This window comes from Syngnathoides biaculeatus, chromosome 7 (genome assembly GCF_019802595.1).
Source record: "Syngnathoides biaculeatus isolate LvHL_M chromosome 7, ASM1980259v1, whole genome shotgun sequence".
Classification (NCBI taxonomy): domain Eukaryota; kingdom Metazoa; phylum Chordata; class Actinopteri; order Syngnathiformes; family Syngnathidae; genus Syngnathoides; species Syngnathoides biaculeatus.
In genome coordinates this window covers 15,455,672-15,478,542 of record NC_084646.1, presented here as the reverse complement: position 1 = coordinate 15,478,542, position 22,871 = coordinate 15,455,672, and the positions used below count along the sequence as shown (strand labels likewise).

Here is a 22,871-nt window from a genome sequence, read left to right as displayed (position 1 = left end):
TCTTCCTACCCACCACCAGAATCATCCTACATACTACCATCCTATGCTGTCGAGCAACACTCTCCCCTACCACTACTTTACAGTCAGTAACCTCCTTCAGATTACATCGTCTGCACAAAATATAATCTACCTGCGTGGTTCTACCTCCGCTCTTGTAGGTCACTATATGCTCCTCCCTCTTCTGGAAATAAGTGTTCACTACAGCCATCTCCATCCTTTTTGCAAAGTCCACCACCATCTGCCCTTCAAAGTTCCTTTCCTGGATGCCGTACTTACCCATCACTTCTTCATCGCCCCTGTTTCCTTTACCAATATGTCCATTACAATCTGCACCAATCACAACTCTCTCGCTGTCTGGGATGCTCAGAACTACTTCATCTAGTTCCTTCCAGAATTTCTCTTTCAACTCTAGGTCACATCCTACCTGTGGTGCATAGCCGCTAACCACATTGTACATAACACCCTCAATTTCAAATTTTAGTCTCATCACTCGATCTGATACTCTTTTCACCTCCAAGACATTCTTAGCCAGCTCTTCCTTTAAAATAACCCCTACTCCATTTCTCTTCCCATCTACTCCGTGGTAGAATAATTTAAACCCTGCTCCCAAACTTCTAGCCTTACTACCTTTCCACCTGCTCTCTTGGATGCACAGAATATCAACCTTTCTCCTAATCATCATGTCAACCAACTCCTGAGCTTTTCCTGTCATAGTCCCAACATTCAAAGTCCCTACACTCAGTTGTAGGCTCTGTGCATTCCTCTTTTTCTTCTGACGCTGGATCCGGTTTCTTCCTCTTCTTTGTCTTCGACCCACAGTAGCTGAATTTCCACCGACGCCCTGCAGGTTAGCAGTGCCGGGGGCGGGCGTTGTTAACCCGGGCCACGACCGATCCGGTATGGGATTCTTTAGATGAACGCTCATATTTGTTTGGCACAGTTTTTACGCCGGATGCCCTTCCTGACGCAACCCTCTGCATTTATCCGGGCTTGGGACTGGCCTACAGATTGCACTGGTTTGTGCCCCCCATAGGGCTGCATTTTAGTGTAGCATGTTAATCAGTTTAAATATCCTTTTCTGATTACAGTCACTGAAGATAACTCACACTCTAGTCATAATCCACTCTGTGGGATTTTATGGCATACTTGTGGAGTCTTGGATCGATTAAATTTTGGATTTGCACGTGTATGTTGTTGGTGCTGCAGGTTCTTCGTAAGAACTACCAACAAATCTTTGTTTGTTTTCCTGTTGAATTAAACTGACATCACTATGGTTAAGGATATGTGGAACTGAGAATGAATTACAGTAAGGAGACAGACTAATTGCTGGGTTCAGCACGCACATAATATAAAAATAAAAAATATTTTACACGGCCAAGACGACTCTATTTTTAAAGGGATCGGCCACTCTTTTGCAAAGTGTCATAATCATCGTATTCATTTCAGAATAAGAAACGGAAAATAGGCTAATCTTCATACAAGGTTTTTAATCAGCCTTCAAAGACCCGAGGGCTGCCATTTTGAGGAAGACAATGAATCCGTGGAACCTGTAAATCACATAATCCGTCACGGTTGACCTCCATTCTGTTTGTATTTTTTGCCATAGAAAATGATTTATTGTGTTCCACTTGCAAACTATGATAATCATAAAATCCTTGTTAAATGGACAGGAAATTTACATACAGTCAAGAACTGTAAATCAATGAGTCCTAAAGCCAAAGGCTAAAACCCTTTATGAACTGTATTGATTATATTGTACTGACCAGGAAGGCAATAAATTCAATATCCAGTTCTTTGGTCACCCTTAAACTTTTCCTCCTTTAATAACCATAGACTTCTGTAGTGGCATAAGAGAAAATCATTACAATAAAGCAAAAAAAAAAAAAAAAAAGATGTTTTAGCAACCTTGAGATGTTTACTCAGATGTTTCACAAGATTTTGTGATATCGGCCTTGAGATTATTTGTGACTGTTTTTGTGCTGAATTTGAATCATATTTCCCATCACATTTTGGTTCATTTCCAACTTGTATTGAGCGTTAGACCTTTAGCGGTTTCACTATACAGCATATCCAACTCAAAGCAGAGCAAAGTTAATAGTCCTAATATAAATTTTATCTCCAGCAATTTAAATAAATGGGCTATTATATCATTTCAAATCTTCTACACTGAACCTTTCCAATGTTATATGTATGAAACTGAAATTTTCCACCCTTGCAAGAGATTTTTATCGCCAGTAAAATTAAAATGTTAATAGTGTACTCTACTGTTGGCCTGTCATGATAATTACTATATTGACTTATCGTTCGCTAAATAAAATGGAGATGATGGTTTTTCCCATAAATGGTTTTGTTATGGTGAGCCAGCGTGCAGATCACGAAGAGTTGAACGGTTGTGTCATGAGTCGCTACTAGGTTAATGGAACGCCGGTGGACTGGTACAATATCTCCAACACATCCGGAGGCGTGATATTTAGGCCCTGCGCATTTACGTCGAGATGAAGCACTGCGAAGATTTACTTCAGATTGGTCAGGCAAAGGGAATATTCCATCTCTGTGAAACTGTATGAAATTAGAATCCGACCTGTTTGTTCCTATTGAGTTGTTTATGTGGAACATTTTCATTCCATTTGTGCCCCAAATATCAAAAATACAAGACTCCACGCAAACCAGGATTGTCTCGGAGCTCTTTATTCTTTATTTTAGACCAAGGGGGGAGCCATACCGCAGACCATAGAAACATAATGAAATTGAAAATCATGAAAAGAAATTATAACAACAACAATAATAATAACAACAGTACCTGTTTAAAAACAACATAAAATAAATGAAAAAATAATAAGGCTCGGCCTTTATCTTGTGCTTTCAAAGGCATTTAAAAAAACAATATCATTTGCCGTGATTTGAGTGAAAACCTATCGTCCTAATATTTTTTGTTGTGGCAGTATTGCTATTTGCTGGATGCATTAAAAAGTTATCCAAAAGGTCCTCAATCTTGACGCAAATGAATTTTTCCTTGTTACAGGAGGTCTCCTGCAGCCGGAAATCAGCCTGCAGTCACCAAAGTGTGCCTCCCAGGTAAAAAGCTCAAACGAAAATCTGGATTGTATTACATTAGCTCATTTTATTGTATTTTTTTTTTCAACTACATCAGATATGCTTATTGTCGATCATTTAATCTTCCTCGGATATGGGACAACTTTCACCTTGAATACCATTTGCATTGTAGTCCAGACTTCTTTGTCATGTGAGTCATGAACCACACCAAAACGAGTTCAGACACATGTCCTATCATCTGATAAAGCAGCTGACTGAATAATAACCAAATCCTCCCTATTTCAACATGGGATTTTTTTTTTTTTTTTTCACTGTGCTTGTACGTATTGATGTGCGTCAGTGCTTGCTTATCAGCATTTGAAAGTTGATGAGGTAAACTCATATGTGACTACAATCATGAGTTGTAACTACAAAGATATTAGTCGATAAGGTTCATAAGCAATGATATCACGTTTTGACATATTTACATGAGTCAAATACGGTAATGAAAACTTGGTATTTTTGGGGTTCATCACCCCAGCGAGTTTAAAAAAAACACGATAACCGATCAAAAGATGGAGTAATGAGTCTATTTAAAAACTCACGATTGGCCGATACCGAGATCACGGATCAAATCGGCGTGAAGTCGACTGAACCCAAAGTCTCATCAGCTGCTCAAAGTGCATGTTTGCCTTTGTAAAGTGAATGTTTTTGTTTAGAATTTGAACGTACTGCAGGTACACACTGTGTGTGTATAGGGGATTAGGATTTTATAATGTGGTTGTTTTATGATTTTTAACCTTTTTTATATGTGCAATTGCGGCTTGACGAGATGGCACTTGAATGAGTGGTAATTGTTACTCTGTGTGAGTGTGTGCGTGTGCATGTGTGTGTGTGTGTGGTTTGAGGAGGTGTTCCTGTGGCTCTGATTGACGTCAGTGTGCCTTTCTGTGGCTTCTGTTGACTTCCTGTTAAAGCAGATGGACTAAGTTTTCACTTCCTTTCCTCCATCAGAACCGCAGCTCATCAGGTGCTGCGTGTGTGCGTGCGTGCGTGTGTGTGTATGTGTGTGTTCAGGCATCCTGTGAAGAAAAACAACACTTTCTGAAATATGTGTTACGCAAATCTTTATTGCTTCCGCCAATGATTTTTTTTTTTTAACTGACAATTACACGGCCATTATTTGTTTCATCAATTCCACATTTTTGTAGGCATTGTGTTGCACTCAAGTAGAAAGTCTATGGAGAATTTGACAAAACTTTGTTAAAAGTATATATTTTTTTTTGTGTAGGCCCCTGTCACAAAACCTCACAGATTGTGGATGACAAAGAATTAAGATGTATAACTTGGCTTGCTTTTTCCATCATAAAACCTATTAATTGTACGGGGGCTGTTTTTAAGAAATTGTTTAGTATTGCTAATTGTCAAACATGTGTCAAGAACAAATATAATAATAACAACCATGGTAAAATGAAAAATTAATCAAGTTGGAATGAGCATAGTAAAGTGCGACCACTTTGAATGCGAGTCCGTTTGCTTGACAAAACATCCGATGTATAATCTTTTTCTTCGTAACACCTTGTTAGGTTAGTCCATCTTCCTTTTTGCTACAGGCTCCTGGAAATTCAGCTAACATCATGAATATTGCAAGTTTGAAGAGTATGAATATGGATACCATTTTATTGAAAGACATGATGACACAGAGCGCTCATTTTTTTTTTTTTTTTTGTTTCTTTTGTTTTTACTTATATGAGGCACAAACAGGGAAGCACAGACCTGTTTGTCTACATACCATCAGTGTGGTCATCCAATTCCATGAAAGTTTTTCAAAGTTTTGTCTCGAAGGCTGTATGATATACTATATTTTGCAAAGGTGTTCCAGCGTCCACCCATACAATGCACTGTAATAGTGTAAAGATTATTGAGAAAATAATAATGTTGCAACTTTATCCTGTGCAGTCACACATGTTCATATCACTAGAATATGATTATATTTTTGATGGATTTCTTAAATGAAGGTGCAACTGTGAGCTGCAAGCACATACTGTGGATATGTTTGTACTTTTGCCTTTCCCGTATGGAAAAATTTGTAATTATTTGAATGGCCAAGTCAACATCTCCCATCGCCACCACTTTTCTCACCTGCATAAACACATAAACGCTGTCGTCTATCGCCTCGGCACTGCCTTATGCTTTTTCAGCTCTTTTAGAACAGTCTTGAATCTTTCTTCTTATCTCTGACAGTCTGCCAGAGAAGGAGGAAGAGGTGGCGGGCAGGAAGTGTGAGGCAGGATGAGAAGATCAGATTGTTCCTGTTTTTTCGTCATTAACTGTTGGGACTTGACGGAAGTCAGGAGGAACTGTGTCTAGATGAGTTTTGTGTGTGTGTGTGTGGGGGTGGGGGGTCATATATTGAGGTGTTTGTGACTATGAATGTGTGCGTCAGCCCTAAGTAGAAAAATAGGATGCAGTGACAAAGTCTTTGTGTCTGGCCACACAATGCATGCACAAACAAAAGGTTGACATACGTAAGTGCACAGGTGAATCTCATTCCAGCTCTCTGGAAGCACATGCTTGAATTCTTTGTAGAATCAGAAAGACGACATACTAAACTGCTGATAACAAATGAAAAATGATGTAAAATACGAGAAGCATTTTCTTCTGAAGCTACAGTAAGACACGCAACCAAAACCAACAGCACAATCTCTGTAATTCTACGTGATAATGTGGTCGCAAAACTGATTCACTCTTTGCTTTGACTCACTCCGCAGGCATACAACGACCGATCATCTTTATTTGCATTGAAACCACATTGCTCAAAGTTGGTAATTGCTCGGCTGCGCGCCGGCCTTGTTTGCGTCATAACCAGCCACTTTGTTAGGCGTCATTCCTTGTCACTGCATACCATCCGCGTCACTTAGCTCGTGAATGCAGCTTTGGGTGTTGGGTGATGTGTCAGACATATTTCAATGCCCTTTGTGCAAATAAATGGCCTTGGCGTCGTACAAATTGCTTTCATGATTTCGGTTGAAACCAGCCTGCTACTTGTACATGACTTCTTCCCCACCATCCTGTTGAAATCATCTCTCCATTAGGTTAGTTAGCATTTTACAGCTCTAACTATCCACCGGTGGTGTGAGCTGTTTTTTGTCCATGCAGCCAAAAGGGATACGACCACTCCTGCACGCGTTGTTGGTGCGAGCGCTCAGTGAGCCCAGCGACGAAGCGAAGAAGTCAGCTCTTTTGAGAATGTTTCTGGTAGAGTCGGACAATTAGCAAACTAAGATGACTAACATCAGTTGGTTTCTGCTCTGACGCTACTTCACAAAGTGGAGAAGAGCAGAGAAGTAGTGACTCATTTTTGGAGGAATAATTATTTACTGTTATTTACTGTTTACTTGAAAATATTTAATAATATATTTACTGAAATGAAAGCATTCAATGGAAAAAGTTATTATCGTAATTTCTCGAGTATAATGCATCCTGAAATATAATGGGCACCCCCAAAGTTGACCTAAAAAAAAACAAGAAAACCGTTCTACCAATGTACAATGCGCACCACCAATTTGCTACTACTCATATGCTCAAAATATTTGGAATTATCTGTATTTATATATGGTTGGGTTTGTAGATGTATTGTTTTAAAAAAAAAACAATCATTAATAATAATCATTGTGCACGTGCTGATGTAGCCGTAATATAATCTCGGGACAGGCCACAGGACACGCTCGTCCTGGTCCCTGTAATTGTCAGAACAGAATCCCTCAACCAACTAAAATAAATGCTCAATGATGGCATAACATCTTATTAATACTGTTGACAACACATATTACAGTATTGAATAAATATTTAACACTGTTTGACGTAAACATTTTTTGCATTAAATATTTGTGCATAAAACGTTTGTGCATAGTGCAGTTTATCCTCTACATTACACTTCCTTGGCCAAGACATCAAAAGCAACATCTGGCTCATCTCCAATCTGAAAAATATCCATCGTAGCTTCCTTTGGTGACTTGGTCCAGTTCTGGTGCCTCCTTAATTCATGAACAGTGATCCTATTTTCCTCCCACAGCATATCATCCTCTGTGCCATCCATGGGGAAACATTTTTTGAATCCCAAGAGTTTTGGTTTCACAGCGCAGCATCTCGCCCACCTGATGCCATAGCTTTCCGATGACATCAATTATTAAAAATTTAAAATAACGGTAATCCCTAAAAATAGTTCTTATTAGAGAGAGCTCTAATTGCAACACAGTCCTAAAAATCACAACATGTTTGAGGGTGTACCCCGTCTCCTGCCCGATGATTGCTGGGACAGGCTCCAGCACTCCCGCGACCCTTGTGAGGATAAGTGTCTGGGAAAATGGATGGATGGAGTTCAATGTCATTTTCAGTGTCAGTATTGGGTATGAAAACATTTCAGTTGTGTGAATGAGTGTTTTAGTATAACATCAAGTGTGTGAGGTCAACTTGCAATCTGTTCCCAACGGCCACTTCGTAGGTCCGGTTTCTCTGTATGTTGTGGTGTGGTTCACTAGCGACCGGTTTTCTGGGTGGATTCAGCCTTTCGCCCAAAGTCATTTGGGACTGGCTTTAAAGGTCCGATTGTGGCCAGCAATGATGTTTGGTGTTTCAGTTTCACAACAGAGTCAGGAAACATGATGTCTCATCTCCAGCATTTATGTGTGAGAAGCTCCCACAGCTTTGACCTCACTTCCTGATGAAGTCATCAACTGACATGAAATGCTGTCATACAGGATGTATGCGACGCAAAGGTCTTTTCAACTCCTCTGACCTTATTCACACATTCAGCGGGTTCATACTGTACTTTGTCTGCAGGGCGCTGCTGTCGAGTCTGCTTTGTTCCTATCTGAGGCTGCCATCTGAAATAAGATGAATACTTTTTTTTTTGTGTATATGTTTCCCAGTTAGAACCAATAAAATGTTGTGTATGGTTTGTTTTGTATCTTTATTGGTTAAATGTGAATGGACAATGCAGAGGTGTTATGTAATAGGTTAAAAGAGGACACGGCACACATAACAGTATTTCCTTTATATCCTACTACTCAAACAGGCCAGGGGATAACAAAGGATTCCTCCAACTGTTGCAAAAACATTTTGTTTTTGTTCCAGAAAGGAAAGACTTGGGAAGCTGCTCAATTGTTTATAATTACACAAACTAACACCTGACAGCATGATTGTACTATTGCGTGTTTGTGTACTGTATATACACTGTACATATAGTATATACTGTGTATAGATCAGTGGTTCCCAAAGTGGGGTCCTCAGACCCCCAGGGGATGAAAAACATCTTTCCAAGGGGTCCATGATGTGAAGACGAAAAAACGAAATCGTCTGGACGCTAATCATGATGTGAGAATTGCCCTTCTAGTGTTGAACCACGTTTTGACTTATTGTGCAAAAATAAAAAGCAAGAGCACGTGAGCCACTAAAATTGAGTATTTCTTTGTACCAGAATGGCATAGCTGTGTCCAGCACTACATTATTGGCAAAAGTTGAGGTTGGGGGTCTGGGAGCTTTTTGAACGACTCACTGGGGGTCTGGGCCCAGGTTGACTTTGGGAACCACTGGTAGAGATAGATAGATAGATAGATAGATAGATAGATAGATAGATAGATAGATAGATAGATAGATAGATAGATAGATAGATAGATAGATACATAGATAGATAGATAGATAGATAGATAGATAGAAACTTTGCTGAACAGGAAGTGTTTCACCCTTTAAAGGGACTGTAGTCTTTTGCTATATTTTGTTTGTTTTTTAGACACGCAGTCGCACGATCGACCAAAACTGCCTCACCATCGACACATTGGGTACCCCTGACTTAGCGATTTTATACTTTATATTCGCTCCTGTATTGAATCTTACTCAGTTGTGCAGGTGAATATGATGTGTTGGATACTGAGTAAAATGGCACTGACGTTATCAAAATTAATTAACAATAAAAGGGCATTTCTAGGATTCAGTTGTATTATCTATTGTCTGGTGTGGCGGAGAAATATGTTACAATAGTACAGGACATGTATGAGGGCAGCAGAACAGCAGTGAGATGTGCCGGAGATGTGTCAGAAGAATTTAAGGTGGAGGTGGGACTGCATCAGGGTTCCGCGCTCAGCCCTTTCCTGTTTGCGGTAGTAATGGATGGGCTGACAGACGAGGTTAGACTGGAATCCCCTTGGACCATGATCTTGGCAGATGATATTGTGATATGCAGTGAAAGCAGGAAGCAGGCGGAGGAACAGTTAAAACGATGGAGGTATGGAGCAGAATGAAGATTAGCCAAAGTAAAACAGAATATATGTGCGTGAATGAGAAGGGCGAAGAGTGAAGCTCCAAGGAGAAGACATAGTGAAGGTGGATGACTTCAAATACTTGGGGTCAACAATACAGAGCAATGGTGAGTGTGGTAAGGAAGTGAAGAAATGGGTCCAAGCGGGATGGAACAGTTGGCGCAAGGTGTCTGGTGTTCTATGTGACAGAAGAGTCTCCGCCAGGATAAAGGGCAAAGTTTATAAAACAGAGGTGAGGCCGCCCATGATGTACGGATTAGAGACGGTGGGGCTGAAGAGACAACAGGAAGCAGAACTTGAGGTAGCAGAAATGAAGATGTTGAGGTTCTCTCTCGCAGTGAGCAGGTTGGATAGGATTAGAAATTAGCTCATTAGAGGGACAGCCAAAGTTTTGGAGACGAGGTTGGAGAGAGCAGACTTCGATGGTTTGGACATGTCCAGAGGCGAGAGAGTGGGTATATTGGTAGAAGGGTGCTGAGGATGGAGCTGCCAGGCAAAAGAGCGAGAGGAAAACCAAAGAGAAGGTTGATGGATGTTGTGAGGGAGAATATGAGGACAGTGGTTGTTAGAGAGGAGGATGCACGAGATAGGCTTAGATGGAAAAATATGACATGCTGTGGCGACCCCTAATGGGACAAGCCAAAAGGAAAAGAAGAAGATCTATTAGTTGAAAGTCGCAGCGCTTCTATGACGTCATTCGGTTGTCATTGAGTCGTCGTCTGTTTCAATTTCTGTTCTATCGGACTGAACTCTTGATTTGATTGGCCTCTAAATGAGGTTAGGTCCACCAGAAACCACAGCTACATTCCTTCAGAGGCTGCAAACCGTATTTTAGCACTGACGTAATGCTGGACCGAGTCCATGGGCTCACTTTATGGCCCGGCTACCATGTCTAAATGTCACTGCTACACGGTCACTGCTGTTACCGTCTTCTCAAAGGAGGCCCGGTTTTGAGAAACATAGAATCTTGGCTGTGTTCCCCTTTTTACTGGTAGTTAATAGGTGTCAGTATTTCTGTCCCATGTCGGTCTAGTGTTACAAGTCCATTTGATTACTTACCGCTCATGGCGTCCTCTATTAGGCACAGCTGCTTGGAATCCCTGAGCATTATTACAAAGCTAATGCAACCTCACGCTCTGTGGTGTTTATACAAAATTTCTATTTAAATTTTGGATGAAAATACCAGTGGGTATATCGTTATGAACAATGAGGGAAAAAAACAAAACCTGCGTGAAAGTATTAGTACCAATGTTTAGGCATCCCAGCAAAGTTTTCCGGTTGCTAGGCTGGGTGACTTGGTGACACCTGAGTGAAACAAGGTGATGTGATATTGTGAGGGCTTGGGGTTTCTTTTACTGGAAGTATTTTGACAGCAAATAGGAGGGGCTAGCTTTTATGCAGAATAAACAATCCATTTACTGTGCCGCCAATCCTCACGAGGGTCGTGGGGTGCTGGAGCCAATCCCAGCTGTCATCGGGCAGGAGGAATGGTACACCCTGAACTGATTGCCAGTCAATCGCAGGAACATATAAACAAATGGCAATTTAAAGTCTTAAATAACGTACCGTGCACGTTTTTTGGGATGCCGGGGGAAACAGGAGGACCTGGAGAAAACCCATACAGGCGAGGCCGGATTTCAACCCGGTTCTCAGAACCGTGAGGCAGATGTGCTAACCACTTGCTCACCGAGCCGCTTGTGAGCTGTCAATCTGTATAATGAACCTCATCGTCAACACAATTTACCAACGAATTCGTACTCCAGCCATACATCTCTTTAAAGAAAGTGCATGACAAGTGTGGGCATGCTAATTCGTTTTGTTTCATAAAGTGCATTAACAATTTTTCACTGAATTCATCAGCATACTCCATTTAACTAACCAATGTACTTTTAGTTCAAGGAAAGTCAAATCAGATTCAGAAACAGCTCTTTTAACTCCAGAGGTTTTTTTTTTTTAGGATTTGGAAATCACATTTCTTTCTGGCATGAGACTGCAGACAAAGAGCCACGTTCAATAAGTGCGGGTACACACATTTGATGCACTAATCTTCGACTCATCAATATTGTTTTTGTCCGTACTCTGGAAAAAAAAAAAAATTAGAGCATCCTCATACCACGAATACTTCCAAATAATACAAGATAAGCTTTTGAATAAAACACCAAACACACCCACCATTCACAATGCTACGAAACTGCAGTCATTTCTTAAAACATCTGACATATGAATTTGCATTACTGTGCTTTGTGTTCATCACATGTACCACGACAATGAATGAAAAGAGAAAGCTAAGCTCTGGACGACTGCGGGACAGCAAAAGAACTCTGAATGTTTATATTTATTTAGTTAATTTTCACTCCACTTCACTTTTTTCCCCATTTTCCATATCTTTATCCCATAGGTTTATGCTGCAGTTTAGCATGACCTTTTTGACTGCTTTTGCTGAAAACCACCAAGCAATGTCCTCATTAATGCAATGTCTACATAAGATAGAATGCAATTACCACATTTTTCTATTTGTCTAATTTACAGTATGGAGGGGCGGGCAAAAGATTTCCAAGTTAAAGCCTGTGAGCCTCTTTGGGTTAACCAGAAATCTACATAACTTGATCATAAAATATGGTGTGATCTTCATGTGAGTTACAACAAAGGACAAATATAGTCTCTTAAAATAAAACCACATGGACAATTATGTGCTTGTAGTTTTACTGGATACACAATTTCAACATTCTCAGCGTAGGGTGGAAAAAATATGTGAACCGCGAGATTTCCTCGACTTCAACAGTTAATCAGTCAATTAGTCAGAAGTCACATAGAACACAGATGAAAATGCATTTTATCAAAATACCCCAAGATCAAGAATTAAAGTGCCCAATACACATTTCTAGCTAAAATCTGCCCATTTTGTCTCGCTTATCCCTTTAAATGGCTGTGCTTTTAGTACCACTCAGGCCGGGGACAGTGCTAAAGACTTGCAGCCAGACGAATGACTTTGCCTGGCCAAAGGACAATCCACAGTCTGCAAAAAAAAAAATAAAGAAATCAAAATGAAAAAATAGCACCCGTAAAGAAATACAGTTAAAGCATTTTCAATCATGGGGGCTGCACAGAATTTGGCATATCCATATTTACAGACAGAGGCAGATAGCAAAAGATTGTTGTTTAACATTACTTTCACGACAAGCAGCGACACTCGAACTACTGTTTGATGATGGCTGAACTCTTGAGGTACGCAGCGATCTGGTGTGAGGTCACACTCGATGACGGTTTGACCTTCAAGTTTTTGCCCAAGATGCATGCTTTTCTTAATTGGTCAAATTCTAAATCGAAACACCTTTGAATTGGAAGGTTCTACTGTCATCCTTATTTGACATACTGTATTGTCAAAACTAGTATATTTTCCACCTCAAAATGTGTATAGATTTGGCGTAGCGTGTTTTTTAATCTTTTTCCACCTGTGTAAACACTTGAAGCCATAGTCAATACAGCCGTGCTGAGAGAAGTGTGTGTTCTTGGGAGTCACAGATAAGACTGGGTTACCTTCACCCTCTTCTTCTTCACTCGGTGAGCTCTTGGCAGTTGCTCGTTTTCACACAGCACAGCATCATTGTGCACTTGTACCACTCAGCCATTGGATGTCAAGCACAAATATCATTTACCATTTTGTCATTTGAACAGCTCGTTTTGCAGAAGGGCATCTCTAACAATTCAGGTCAATATGTACAAATGGCCTCATTCATCATTTCCCAATGTTTCTCCGACTTGGACAATTGTAAAGATTGTGGCATTCGCTAATTTCAGTTTATTTTTATATAAATGTATATCCATTTTTCATAGCACATTTCCTGTTCAGGGGCACAGGGGTGACCTCAGGCGATAGATTGGGTACACCCTGGACTGAACAGACATACTCTACTGTGTGGTTTTGGAATGTGGGAGGAATCTGGAGTACCCAGAGGAAGAAAAAAAAACACCAATGGTTTCCAAGGAGATGGAAATCTACAGTATTTACTATTTACAGCGAAGAAAATGAGTATTTGAACACCCGGCAATATTGCAAGTTGTCCCACTTAGAAATCATGGAGGGATCTGAAATTTTCATCGGAGGTGCATGTCCAATGTGAGAGAGATAATCTGAAAAGAAAAATCCAAAAATCACAATGCATGATTTTTTTTAACAATTTATATGTGTGATACATCTGCAAATAAGTATTTGAACACCTGTCTATCAGCTAGAATTCTGACCCTCAAAGACCTGTTAGTCCGCCTATAAAAGTCCACCTCCACTCCATGTATTATCCTGAACCAGATGCACCTGTGTGAGGTCATTAGTTGCATAAAGACAACTGTCCACCCCATACAATCAGTAAGACTCAAACTTGTAACTTGGCCAAGACCAAAGAGCTGTCCAAAGAGACCAGCGACAAAATTAAGTCTGGGTCTTGCAACATGACAATGACCCGAAGCACACAGACAGGAAAACCAAGGAGTGGCTCTGTAAGAAGCATATCAAGGTTCTGGCGTGGCCTAGCCAGTCTCCAGACCTAAACCCAACAGAACATCTTTGGAGGGAGCTGAAACTTTGTGTTTCTCAGCGACAGCCCAGAAACCTGTGTGATCTAGAGAAGATCTGTGTAGAGGAGTGGGCCAATATCCCTCCTGCAGTGTGTGCAGACCTGGTGAACAACTAAAGGAAACGTTTGACCTCTGTAATTGCAAACAAAGGCTACTGTTCCAAATGTTAGCATTGGTTTTCTCAGGTGATAGACAGGTGTTCAAATACTTATTTGCAGCTGTATCACACAAATAAATAGTTAAAAACAAAATCATACATTGTGATTTCTGGATTTTTCTTTTTAGATTATCTCTCTCACAGTGGACGTGCACCTATGTTGAAAATCTCAGACCCCTGCATGATTTCTAAGTGGGAGAACTTGCAATACATCAGGGTGTTCAAATATTTATTTTCTTCACTGTACATTAGTGGTAGACACAACTATGGATTGAAAACAGGAGCACGGACCTTTCCCAAAGCGCAATACAAATATTTCAGACCTCTTGATTGGGTCAACACTAGATAGAGTGTAAGTGCTGAGGTCACACCTATTCAACTAGTGCTTGTGTGAGATTGCTAGTGTGAAAGGACCCGACTTGAAAAACTGGAATGGCAAGACTGGAATTTGCCAAAACGCACAATGGTGAGCCACAAAACATCTGTCAGAAGGTTCTTTGGAAAGCTCAGACAAAATGGACCTCGAGTCACATCATCTTTATGTGTACACATGCAAAAAAATTTGCCTAGTGTTAAATATGGATGAGCCTCGCTTCGGTGTCGGCGCTGCTTTGCTTTATCCAACACAGCGTGTTTTGTGCAGGGTACAATAAAATCTTAAAACAATCTAAGTATTCTGAAGCAAATTGTGCTGCCCCATGTCAAAAAGTTTGGTCTCAACCACAGGCCATGGGTGACATGTATAATCAAGAAATAAAAAAACAATATAATTTCAATTTATCTGTTGCATGTATTAGAAATCAAGGCGCTTTATTATCTCTGTCTCTCCTCTTGCAATCTTTTCAAAACTTTTTCTGTCTGACTTCATTTTCCAGTAAGTATCTATCATAGTACAAATAACCACAGAGGAAGTAGTGTATATAAAAACTGCTCTTTCACAGAAAACGGTTGTGGCATAAAAAGGATCCTCCATTATGCTTGATCCAACAGCTGAACAAGGCTGGTTTATGGCAGGGAAAAGTTACTGAATGCAAATAAAGTCTCCAAATTTCTGCGTATGGTTGAAATTTACTTAATTATAGTCAGTTAGCTAATCAACACATACAACGCATGGTGTTACATTAATGTTATACTCCAATGATGTAGTTATACTCCAATGATGTTGCAAAATTCACTGTTCAAATTATCAACTACTAAAACCCGGTGAAGCATTATTTCAATATGCTGCATTTTAGGAGTGTGCGCCTTCTTTTACCTGGCCTCTCTTTCTCTCTATTCTGTTCCTAACTTCTGACCTTGAGCTACATGCTATAGGTCAACTTTGAACAGACAGGAATGTGTGTACGTGCTGAGCGTCACGCCATCCTTTTCCTCACATGTTTTTTTTTTTCTCTTCTTTTAAGCTGTCTTCTTGGTTAAAACAGATGTAAGCAAAGCAAAAGCAAAGCCAATTTATTTGTATACCACATTTCATACATGAGGTAACTCAATGTGCTTTACATCTTTAAAGGCATTTGGAAACAAAGAGATAAAACATTTAAAACGGCATGAAAACAATAAAAATGACAGACAAAATATAAAATAAAAAACCCCATACAGTGCAAGTAATATAACAAAAAAAAAATTCTAAAAAGGATGAGAAAAAAGAAGAGATTTCAACCTGGATTTAAAAAGATTCACACTTGGGGCTGACCTCACTATTATTATTATTATTGTTATTATTATTATTCCATTTGTGTGCAGCATAATAGCTAAATGCTGCTTCACCATGTTTGCTTTGGACTCTGCGCTCCCCTATTTGACCTGAGTCAGTCGATCTCAGAGCTCTACTGGGTTTGTATTCTGTAAGCATTTCTTTCATGTATTCAGGACTTAAATCATTTAGTGATCTATAGACCTGTAGCAGAACTTTAAAATCTATTCCAAAGCAGACTGGAAGCCAGTGCAAGGACTTATGGATTGGAGTTATATACTCTGACCACTTTGTTTTTGGTCAGAACGTGAGCTGCAGCATTCTGAATGGGCTGCAGCTGTTTAATACTCTTTTTAGGGAGTTCAGTCAGAAGACCATTACTGTAGTCAAGTCTACTAGAGATAAAACCATGTAGTGTACCTACATAATGATCTGCTTTCAATTTGTGTGCACCCGTCCTCTAGTGTTCCATTCCAGGGCTTAGTCATTATTCTTCAATGTTTTCTTCTTTTTTTGGCAGGATTAAAGACATTGATGTTGAGGGATTTTAAAAAGCAACCTATTTTAAAATGTGCAATGAATTAGAAGATAACTTTCGTTTTCACTTTTGGGGCAGTTGAAGTGTCCTAACAACTGCAGCAGTGGTTGACAAATAGCATGGGGAGCGACTTGGATGCTCTCTTGTCATTTATGGTGCCTTTGGGCAGCCGTGCTGTCTTTTCATATCCAGGAGAATTGTGGAGAGCAGGAACCTTGGGCCAGTGTTAAATCACACTAGTCATCAAAGTGCCCTACGTCTCTCACCTCTCTGGCTATTCCTTGCAAGTAACACGGCCGTGCTACGGCGAAAAAGTATTGTGTATACAACCCAGGTTGCTTTGAGAAATGCACGTCTCTCTGTGTGTTCACATCCTCAAGTGTGTGAGTGTGTTTACAGAAACCTTGTTTGCCCAAACGGTACCTTTGTATCACTAGGTAAAGTTCTGAGTTGACTTGTGTTTGTACTGTAAATAAGTGAGAGCCTTCCATCTGTGTGTGTGTGTGCGTGTGTGTGCGTGTGTGTGTGTGTGTGCACGCATACACGCTTGTGACAGATGTGGGTATCTGCGTGTTTGTTCTCAGAGAGGATGTGAGGAATATCTCGTCCCTCCTTTAAACCGCCTGCTCTCGGGCTCTGGACAGATCTAAGAGTTGTTGATATGTTCTGAGTCTTAACAGCAAAGTGACATCATTGCCATTCCTCACTGGAGATTCTTGATTATATGGGCTGCAATATGCGCCGGTGTGTAAAATAAGTAACAGTTTATGTGGTCCCAACTGCGTCCGTACTTCTCATCTGTCAGCTAAGATATGTTGTGACATGTTTGGGAGAGCAAGACGGGGAAATGTTATAGGTAGTGCAACATGTCGACGTCGTGAAATAATGCATTTTTTGGATGAAGGTGGCAATACGGTTGCTGCTCAAAATGTATGTGTAGTATGTGCAGTGATCTAATCACCTGCAACACACACAGTATGCCGGTACTATATATACTTCCATCCATCCATTTTCTTAGCCACTTATCCTCACGAGGGTCGCGGGAGTGCTGGAACCTATCCAAGCTGTCAACGGGCAGGAGGCGGGGTACACCCTGAACTGGTTGCAAGCCAATCGCAAGGCACATAGAGACAAATAGCTGCACTCACAATCACACCTTGGGGCAATTTAGCGTGTCCAATTAATTTTGCATGTTTATGAGATGTGGGAGGAAACCGGAGTGCCCGGAGGAAACCCACACAGGCACGGGGAGAACATGCAAACTCCACACAGGCAGGTCCGGGATTGAACCCGGGACCTTAGAACTGTGAGGCCAACGCTTCACAAGCTGATCCACCGTGTCACCACGGCATATGCAAATGACTGATATAAAAACAAGTCACCAGTATATAATTAAATATATATTACATCGTGTTTTTAACATTGAGCTGTTCCACTGCAGATGGTTTTGTTGTTGAGAAAATTCCCGACACGAGGAAGTTTCCCAACACTGTCGTGAAAAGACCCAATCATCATTAATTTGTTTTAATTGGTCACATTCTGACAACTTTGGATATTGAACGTAAATGGGATCTATTTTGGTGCAACGTGCACTAGAGTGCACATGGTGCCATATGTTGATTTCTGTGCAAGCGCAAGGCTTGCTGGCTGGCACGTTTGCCAGTTTGGCAGACCGGCCTATGTCAAGCTCGGTTTACCGACGCAACAAAGGTGTGTCCTTTTGGCATCTGCTCGGTGCATACGGCAATTTGGGCTCTATTTATGTAGCTGTGCTTAAGCGTAAACGGTGGCACACCCTGATTTTCATGCAAGCGCAAGACTCGCTGCGTGTTAACACACTCGCTTACACCTAACTGGGTGGTGCCAACACAATTTTGGTGAATCTGGTTAGTTTATTTTCAGGCAGACAGACGCCCCACGGGCTTCTCCGACATGTGTTTTAGATGCCATTTTGTTCAACAATTTGCATAAATCAGTTCATTAAATGCGTTAATATTAGATATTGAATTAGATTACCCGGACGCCTTCCTTGTGAGGTTTTCCAGGCACGTCCCACCAGTAGAAGAGCCTAAGTGACGGCCCAGGTCACGCTGAAGTTTCGTCTCCCAGCTGGCCTGGGAACACCTCGGGATTACCCCGGAAGAGCCGGATGAAGTGGGTGGGGGGAGGGAAGTCTCGGCCTCCCCGCTAAAGCTGCTGCCCCTGGAACCCAACTTCAGATAACCGGAGGAAAATGGATGAATATATGACATTTCTTTTTAATCATCATTATTATATATTGGCACAGTGGATCAGCTGGTAAAGCGTTGGCCTCACAGTTCTGGGGTCCCGGGTTCAATTCTGGACACGCCTGTGTGGAGTTTGCATGTTCTCCCTGCGCCTGCGTGGGTTTCCTCCCACATTCCAAAAACATGCAACATTAATTGAACACTCTAAATTATCCCGAGGTGTGATTGTGAGAGCGACTGCTTGTCTCGATGTGCCCTGCGATTGGCTGGCAACTAGTTCAGGGTGTACCCTGACTCCTGCCCATTGAAAGCTGGGATAGGCTCCAGCACTCCCCACAACCCTCGTGAGGATAAGCGGCAAAGAAAATGGATGTATGGATATTATGTATTTTTGGGGTTCTGTGATAATAATGATAATATTTGTTTGAAAGTGAGTTTGATTGGTGCATCCATCCACTTTCTGAGCCGCTTATCCTCACAAGAGTGCTGGAGCCTATCCCAGCTTTCATCGGGAAGGAGGCGGGCTACACCCTGAACTGGTTGCCAGTCAATCCCAAAATATCCAAATTAGTAGTTCCAAAATATCTATTGTAAATATCACAAGGTCCTTTGATTGACTGCAGTTAGTAAAGGTGAAAGTCGACTTCACTAAGCCAAGGAGTTTGAAGGGCGAACACGAGAAGTTATCTCTTCTATCCCACAGGAATTGATGAAGTTTTTTTTTATATTTTGTGGAGCATCACATCTAAACATTGACCATTCTGATTAAAATACTTCTTCTTTACAAGCCAAAGAAATAAAACTTGCTTTCGTTTCCTTTTTTTTCCCCCAAAAATGACAAGTTATCTATATTGCAACATTCACACTCGTGCATGCAATTCAGTATTTCACACTTACTAATTAGCAATCAAGTAAAGAGACTGAGATATCTGTTCAGGCACGAAAGTCGTGGGAAATTACACACCAGTTAAGTAAAAGGCCTACGGACAGACAGACTACGCAACACATCAAACAAAGTTTTTGCATAATGAAAAAGGTAAAATGAATAAACAAGGGCACGAACTAGCTCACATACCTCCGCCAAAGCCAAACAAAAGTCTTTCAAGCCTCACCGCTTATGTAATGGTGTATATAAGAATAACAGAACAGGGGGGTGGGGGGGACAAAGGCCTGTGACAGTAACGAGCATTACCAAATGTGTACCGTGTGCAAGTCAAGTTTGAACAATAATAAAGAAAGCAAATATTCACACCAAAATGGAATTGTTCTTCTTCGTTGACCCATGCTAACTTTCACCCACAAAGTTTTAGTAAAATTGATTAAGTTTTTATATGTTGAGTTGTGGTGCTCACATCAATCCAGACCTCCTGCTTGGTGCTTTGTCCTCAGTAGAGTTAATAAAAATGTTTTTTAAAAAAAACACTCTTAAAGAGTTCTTCCCGAATATACAGTAAGGCAGGGGGTTCTAGCTATTTTTGATGGTTGGTGTTTTAAACATGTTGTTCAGCTCTTGCTTATGATATCTAAGGAACCTTTTCTGTTTCTGGTCCCACTCTATGGAATGAGCACCTAGTTAATAATATCAGGTCATTGCTTAGTGGAGGTGGAAAGTATTACATTGGGAAGAAACTTAGTTTAGAATATATTGTTATTCAGCAGATTTTCCATTTACATTCCTCCACAATCATGTACGTCATCACTGTTTGTTCAGCGAGTTTCAACATTGCCGCCAGCTGTGTGATGGTTTTGGCCTCACCCCGAGCATATAACAGCATTATGATCTCCTCCCATGCCACTGGGGCAGTGCTCTTGAAGCTTATGTACACGTATTACAATATATGCTACTGCATACAACCAATATAAGGTAATAGTTTTTGGGGGTCTCAACAAAGTAAGCGCTCAATGGAGCTAGAACTAATTTGGATGCACTGATCCGGATAAAAGGAAGGATCTGGGGGTGTTCAAAAGACATTTCAACAATTAGCTGCCGTTTCATTTGAGAGCTTAAAAGCACATCTAGTGACGAACTTTCAGTGTACTAAGAAATTGTTGGATGTCAAGCAGAACTATACTGTATTTCCATGGTGTCAATCACTAGTTATCTTTGGGGCTCTCTTTGTATCGAAAAGTATTTACAGTTCATGGTCTAACGGGAGGTAATCCCAGTGTTGAAATGTGACCAGCGACAGCAGGCCCGGTTCCTGCTCCACAAGCAAATCTGCAATGTCATAAACAAGTCGTGGTGCCAAATCTCTCCCCTCCTCAAAGCTCCCCATACACGCTGACACCCAGTGGATCCAAGCCAAGGGAAATCCAGGGGAAAGTTTTAGGAGCGCACCTCATGCGTATGAGTGAGTGCTTGTGGGTGTTGAGTGTAAAAGGAAAAACAATACCCAGTATATTGCCAAAAAGATTTGCTCAAATGCCTTTGTATTCATAATTGCTTCAAGAAAGCCTTTCAATAACATTTAGGAGTGAGTTGATGGGAATTTTTGCCAAATCTTCCAAGAGTGGTTTTTGTGAGGTCACACAATGATGTTGGATAAGAGGGCCCGCCTCAACCCAAACATGTTCTATCGGGTTGTGCTCAGGAATCTCTGCAGGCCTGGCAAGCAAATCCGTTCAAATGAAATTTTCTTATCTGTGACTTTGTAGACACAGACATGTTGTAATAGCAAGAGGTATTCCCCAAACTGTTTGACTGTCCAAAATTTCTTGATATGCTGAAACGTCCACACTTCCTTTCACTGGAACCTCAAGGGCTAATATTTTAGACATTTCCAGCTTTGTGGTCATCGGTTTGGAGATGGGTCTTTCCTGTTCCAACATGTGCAATGCACAAATCATGGTTGAGGAAGACACTGATTCATACGTTTTAACGTGGATGAACTTCACCGACCCTCTCAACCCGACAGCAAACTTTTGGGTGAATTAGAGGGAAGACTGAGAGCCGAGCTTTCTCGCCCAACATCCTGGTGTAACCTCACGAATGTGCTTCTGGAAAAATCGCCCAAAATTCCCATAAACGCACTCGTAAAGCCCACAAAGCCCTTCCAGAAGAGTTTGAGATGTTCTAATTGCGTAGACTGGACCAATGTCATATGAAACCCGACCAACCCGGTGGATTAAGAATGGGAAGTCACTTCATTTCATATCTGAGTCAAGGCAGGTGAGTGAAGAAAATAAGTATTTGAACACCCTGCTATATTGCAAGTTCTCCCACTCAGAAATCATGGAGGGGTCTGAAATTTTCATCGTAGGGGCATTCCACTGTGAGACAGATAATCAAAAAAGAAAAATCCAGAAATCACAATGTATACTTTTTTTTAACGATTTATTTTTGTGATACAGCTGCAAACAAGTGAACACCTGTCTATCAGCTAGAATTCTGACCCTCAAAGATCTGTTAGTCCGCCTTTAAAGGTCCACCACCTCCACTGCATGTATTGTGTTGAATGAGATGCACCTGTGTGAGGTCGTTAGCAGCATAAAGACACCTTTCAACCTCATACAATCAATAAGACTCAAACTTGTAACATGGCCAAGACCAAAGAGCTGTCCAAAGACACCAGAGACAAAATTGTACAACGCCTAACGGCTGAAAAAGGCTATGGAGAAATTGCCAAGCAGCTTGGTGAAAGTAAAGTCCACTTTTGGCACAATCATTAGAAAATGGAAGAAGCTAAACATCGGAGTGGAGCCCCATGCAAAATATCACCTTGTGGGGTCTCAATGATCCTTGGAAGGGTGAGGAATCAGTCCAGGACTACACGACACAACTTGGTCAATGACCTGAAAAGAGCTGTGACCACCGTTTCCAAGGTGACTATTGGTAATACACTAAGACGTCACGGTTTGAAATCATGCATGGCACGGAAGATTCCCCTGCTTAAACCAGCACTTGTCAAGGCCCGTCTTAAGTTTGCCAATGACCATTTGGGTGATACGGAGGAGTCATGGGACAAGGTTTTGTGGTCTGAGGAGACCAAAATTGAACTTTTTGGTCATAATTCCACTTATTGTGTTTGGAGGAAGATGAATGATGAGTTCCATCGCAAGAAGACCATCTCTACTGTGAAGCATGGGGGTGGTAGTATCATGTTTTGGGGGTGTTTTTCTGCACATGTGACAGGACGACTGCACTGTATTAAGGAGAGGATGAACTCGGCCATGTATTATGAGATTTTGGGGAACAACCTCTTTCCCTCAGTCAGAGCATTGAAGATGGGTTGTGGCGGGGTCTTTCAACATGACACTGACCCAAAGCACACAGCCAGGAAGACCAAGGAGTGACTCCGTAAGAAGCATATCAAAGTTCTGGCGCGGCGTAGCC

At 41.1% G+C, this 22,871-nt stretch overlaps 1 protein-coding gene across 5 annotated transcripts in view; it reads left to right on the top strand.

Annotated features, from left to right (window-relative positions):
• The window catches only part of pde4ba (phosphodiesterase 4B, cAMP-specific a), a 148,417-nt gene that overhangs the window by 94,853 nt on the left and 30,693 nt on the right, over nucleotides 1-22,871 (top strand). For all 5 annotated transcript variants that reach the window (XM_061824515.1, XM_061824516.1, XM_061824519.1 and 2 more), the window contains one exon: nucleotides 3,023-3,075. In XM_061824515.1, coding sequence (XP_061680499.1) covers nucleotides 3,023-3,075 — 53 coding nt within the window. The remainder of the gene's footprint in view (nucleotides 1-3,022; nucleotides 3,076-22,871) is intronic.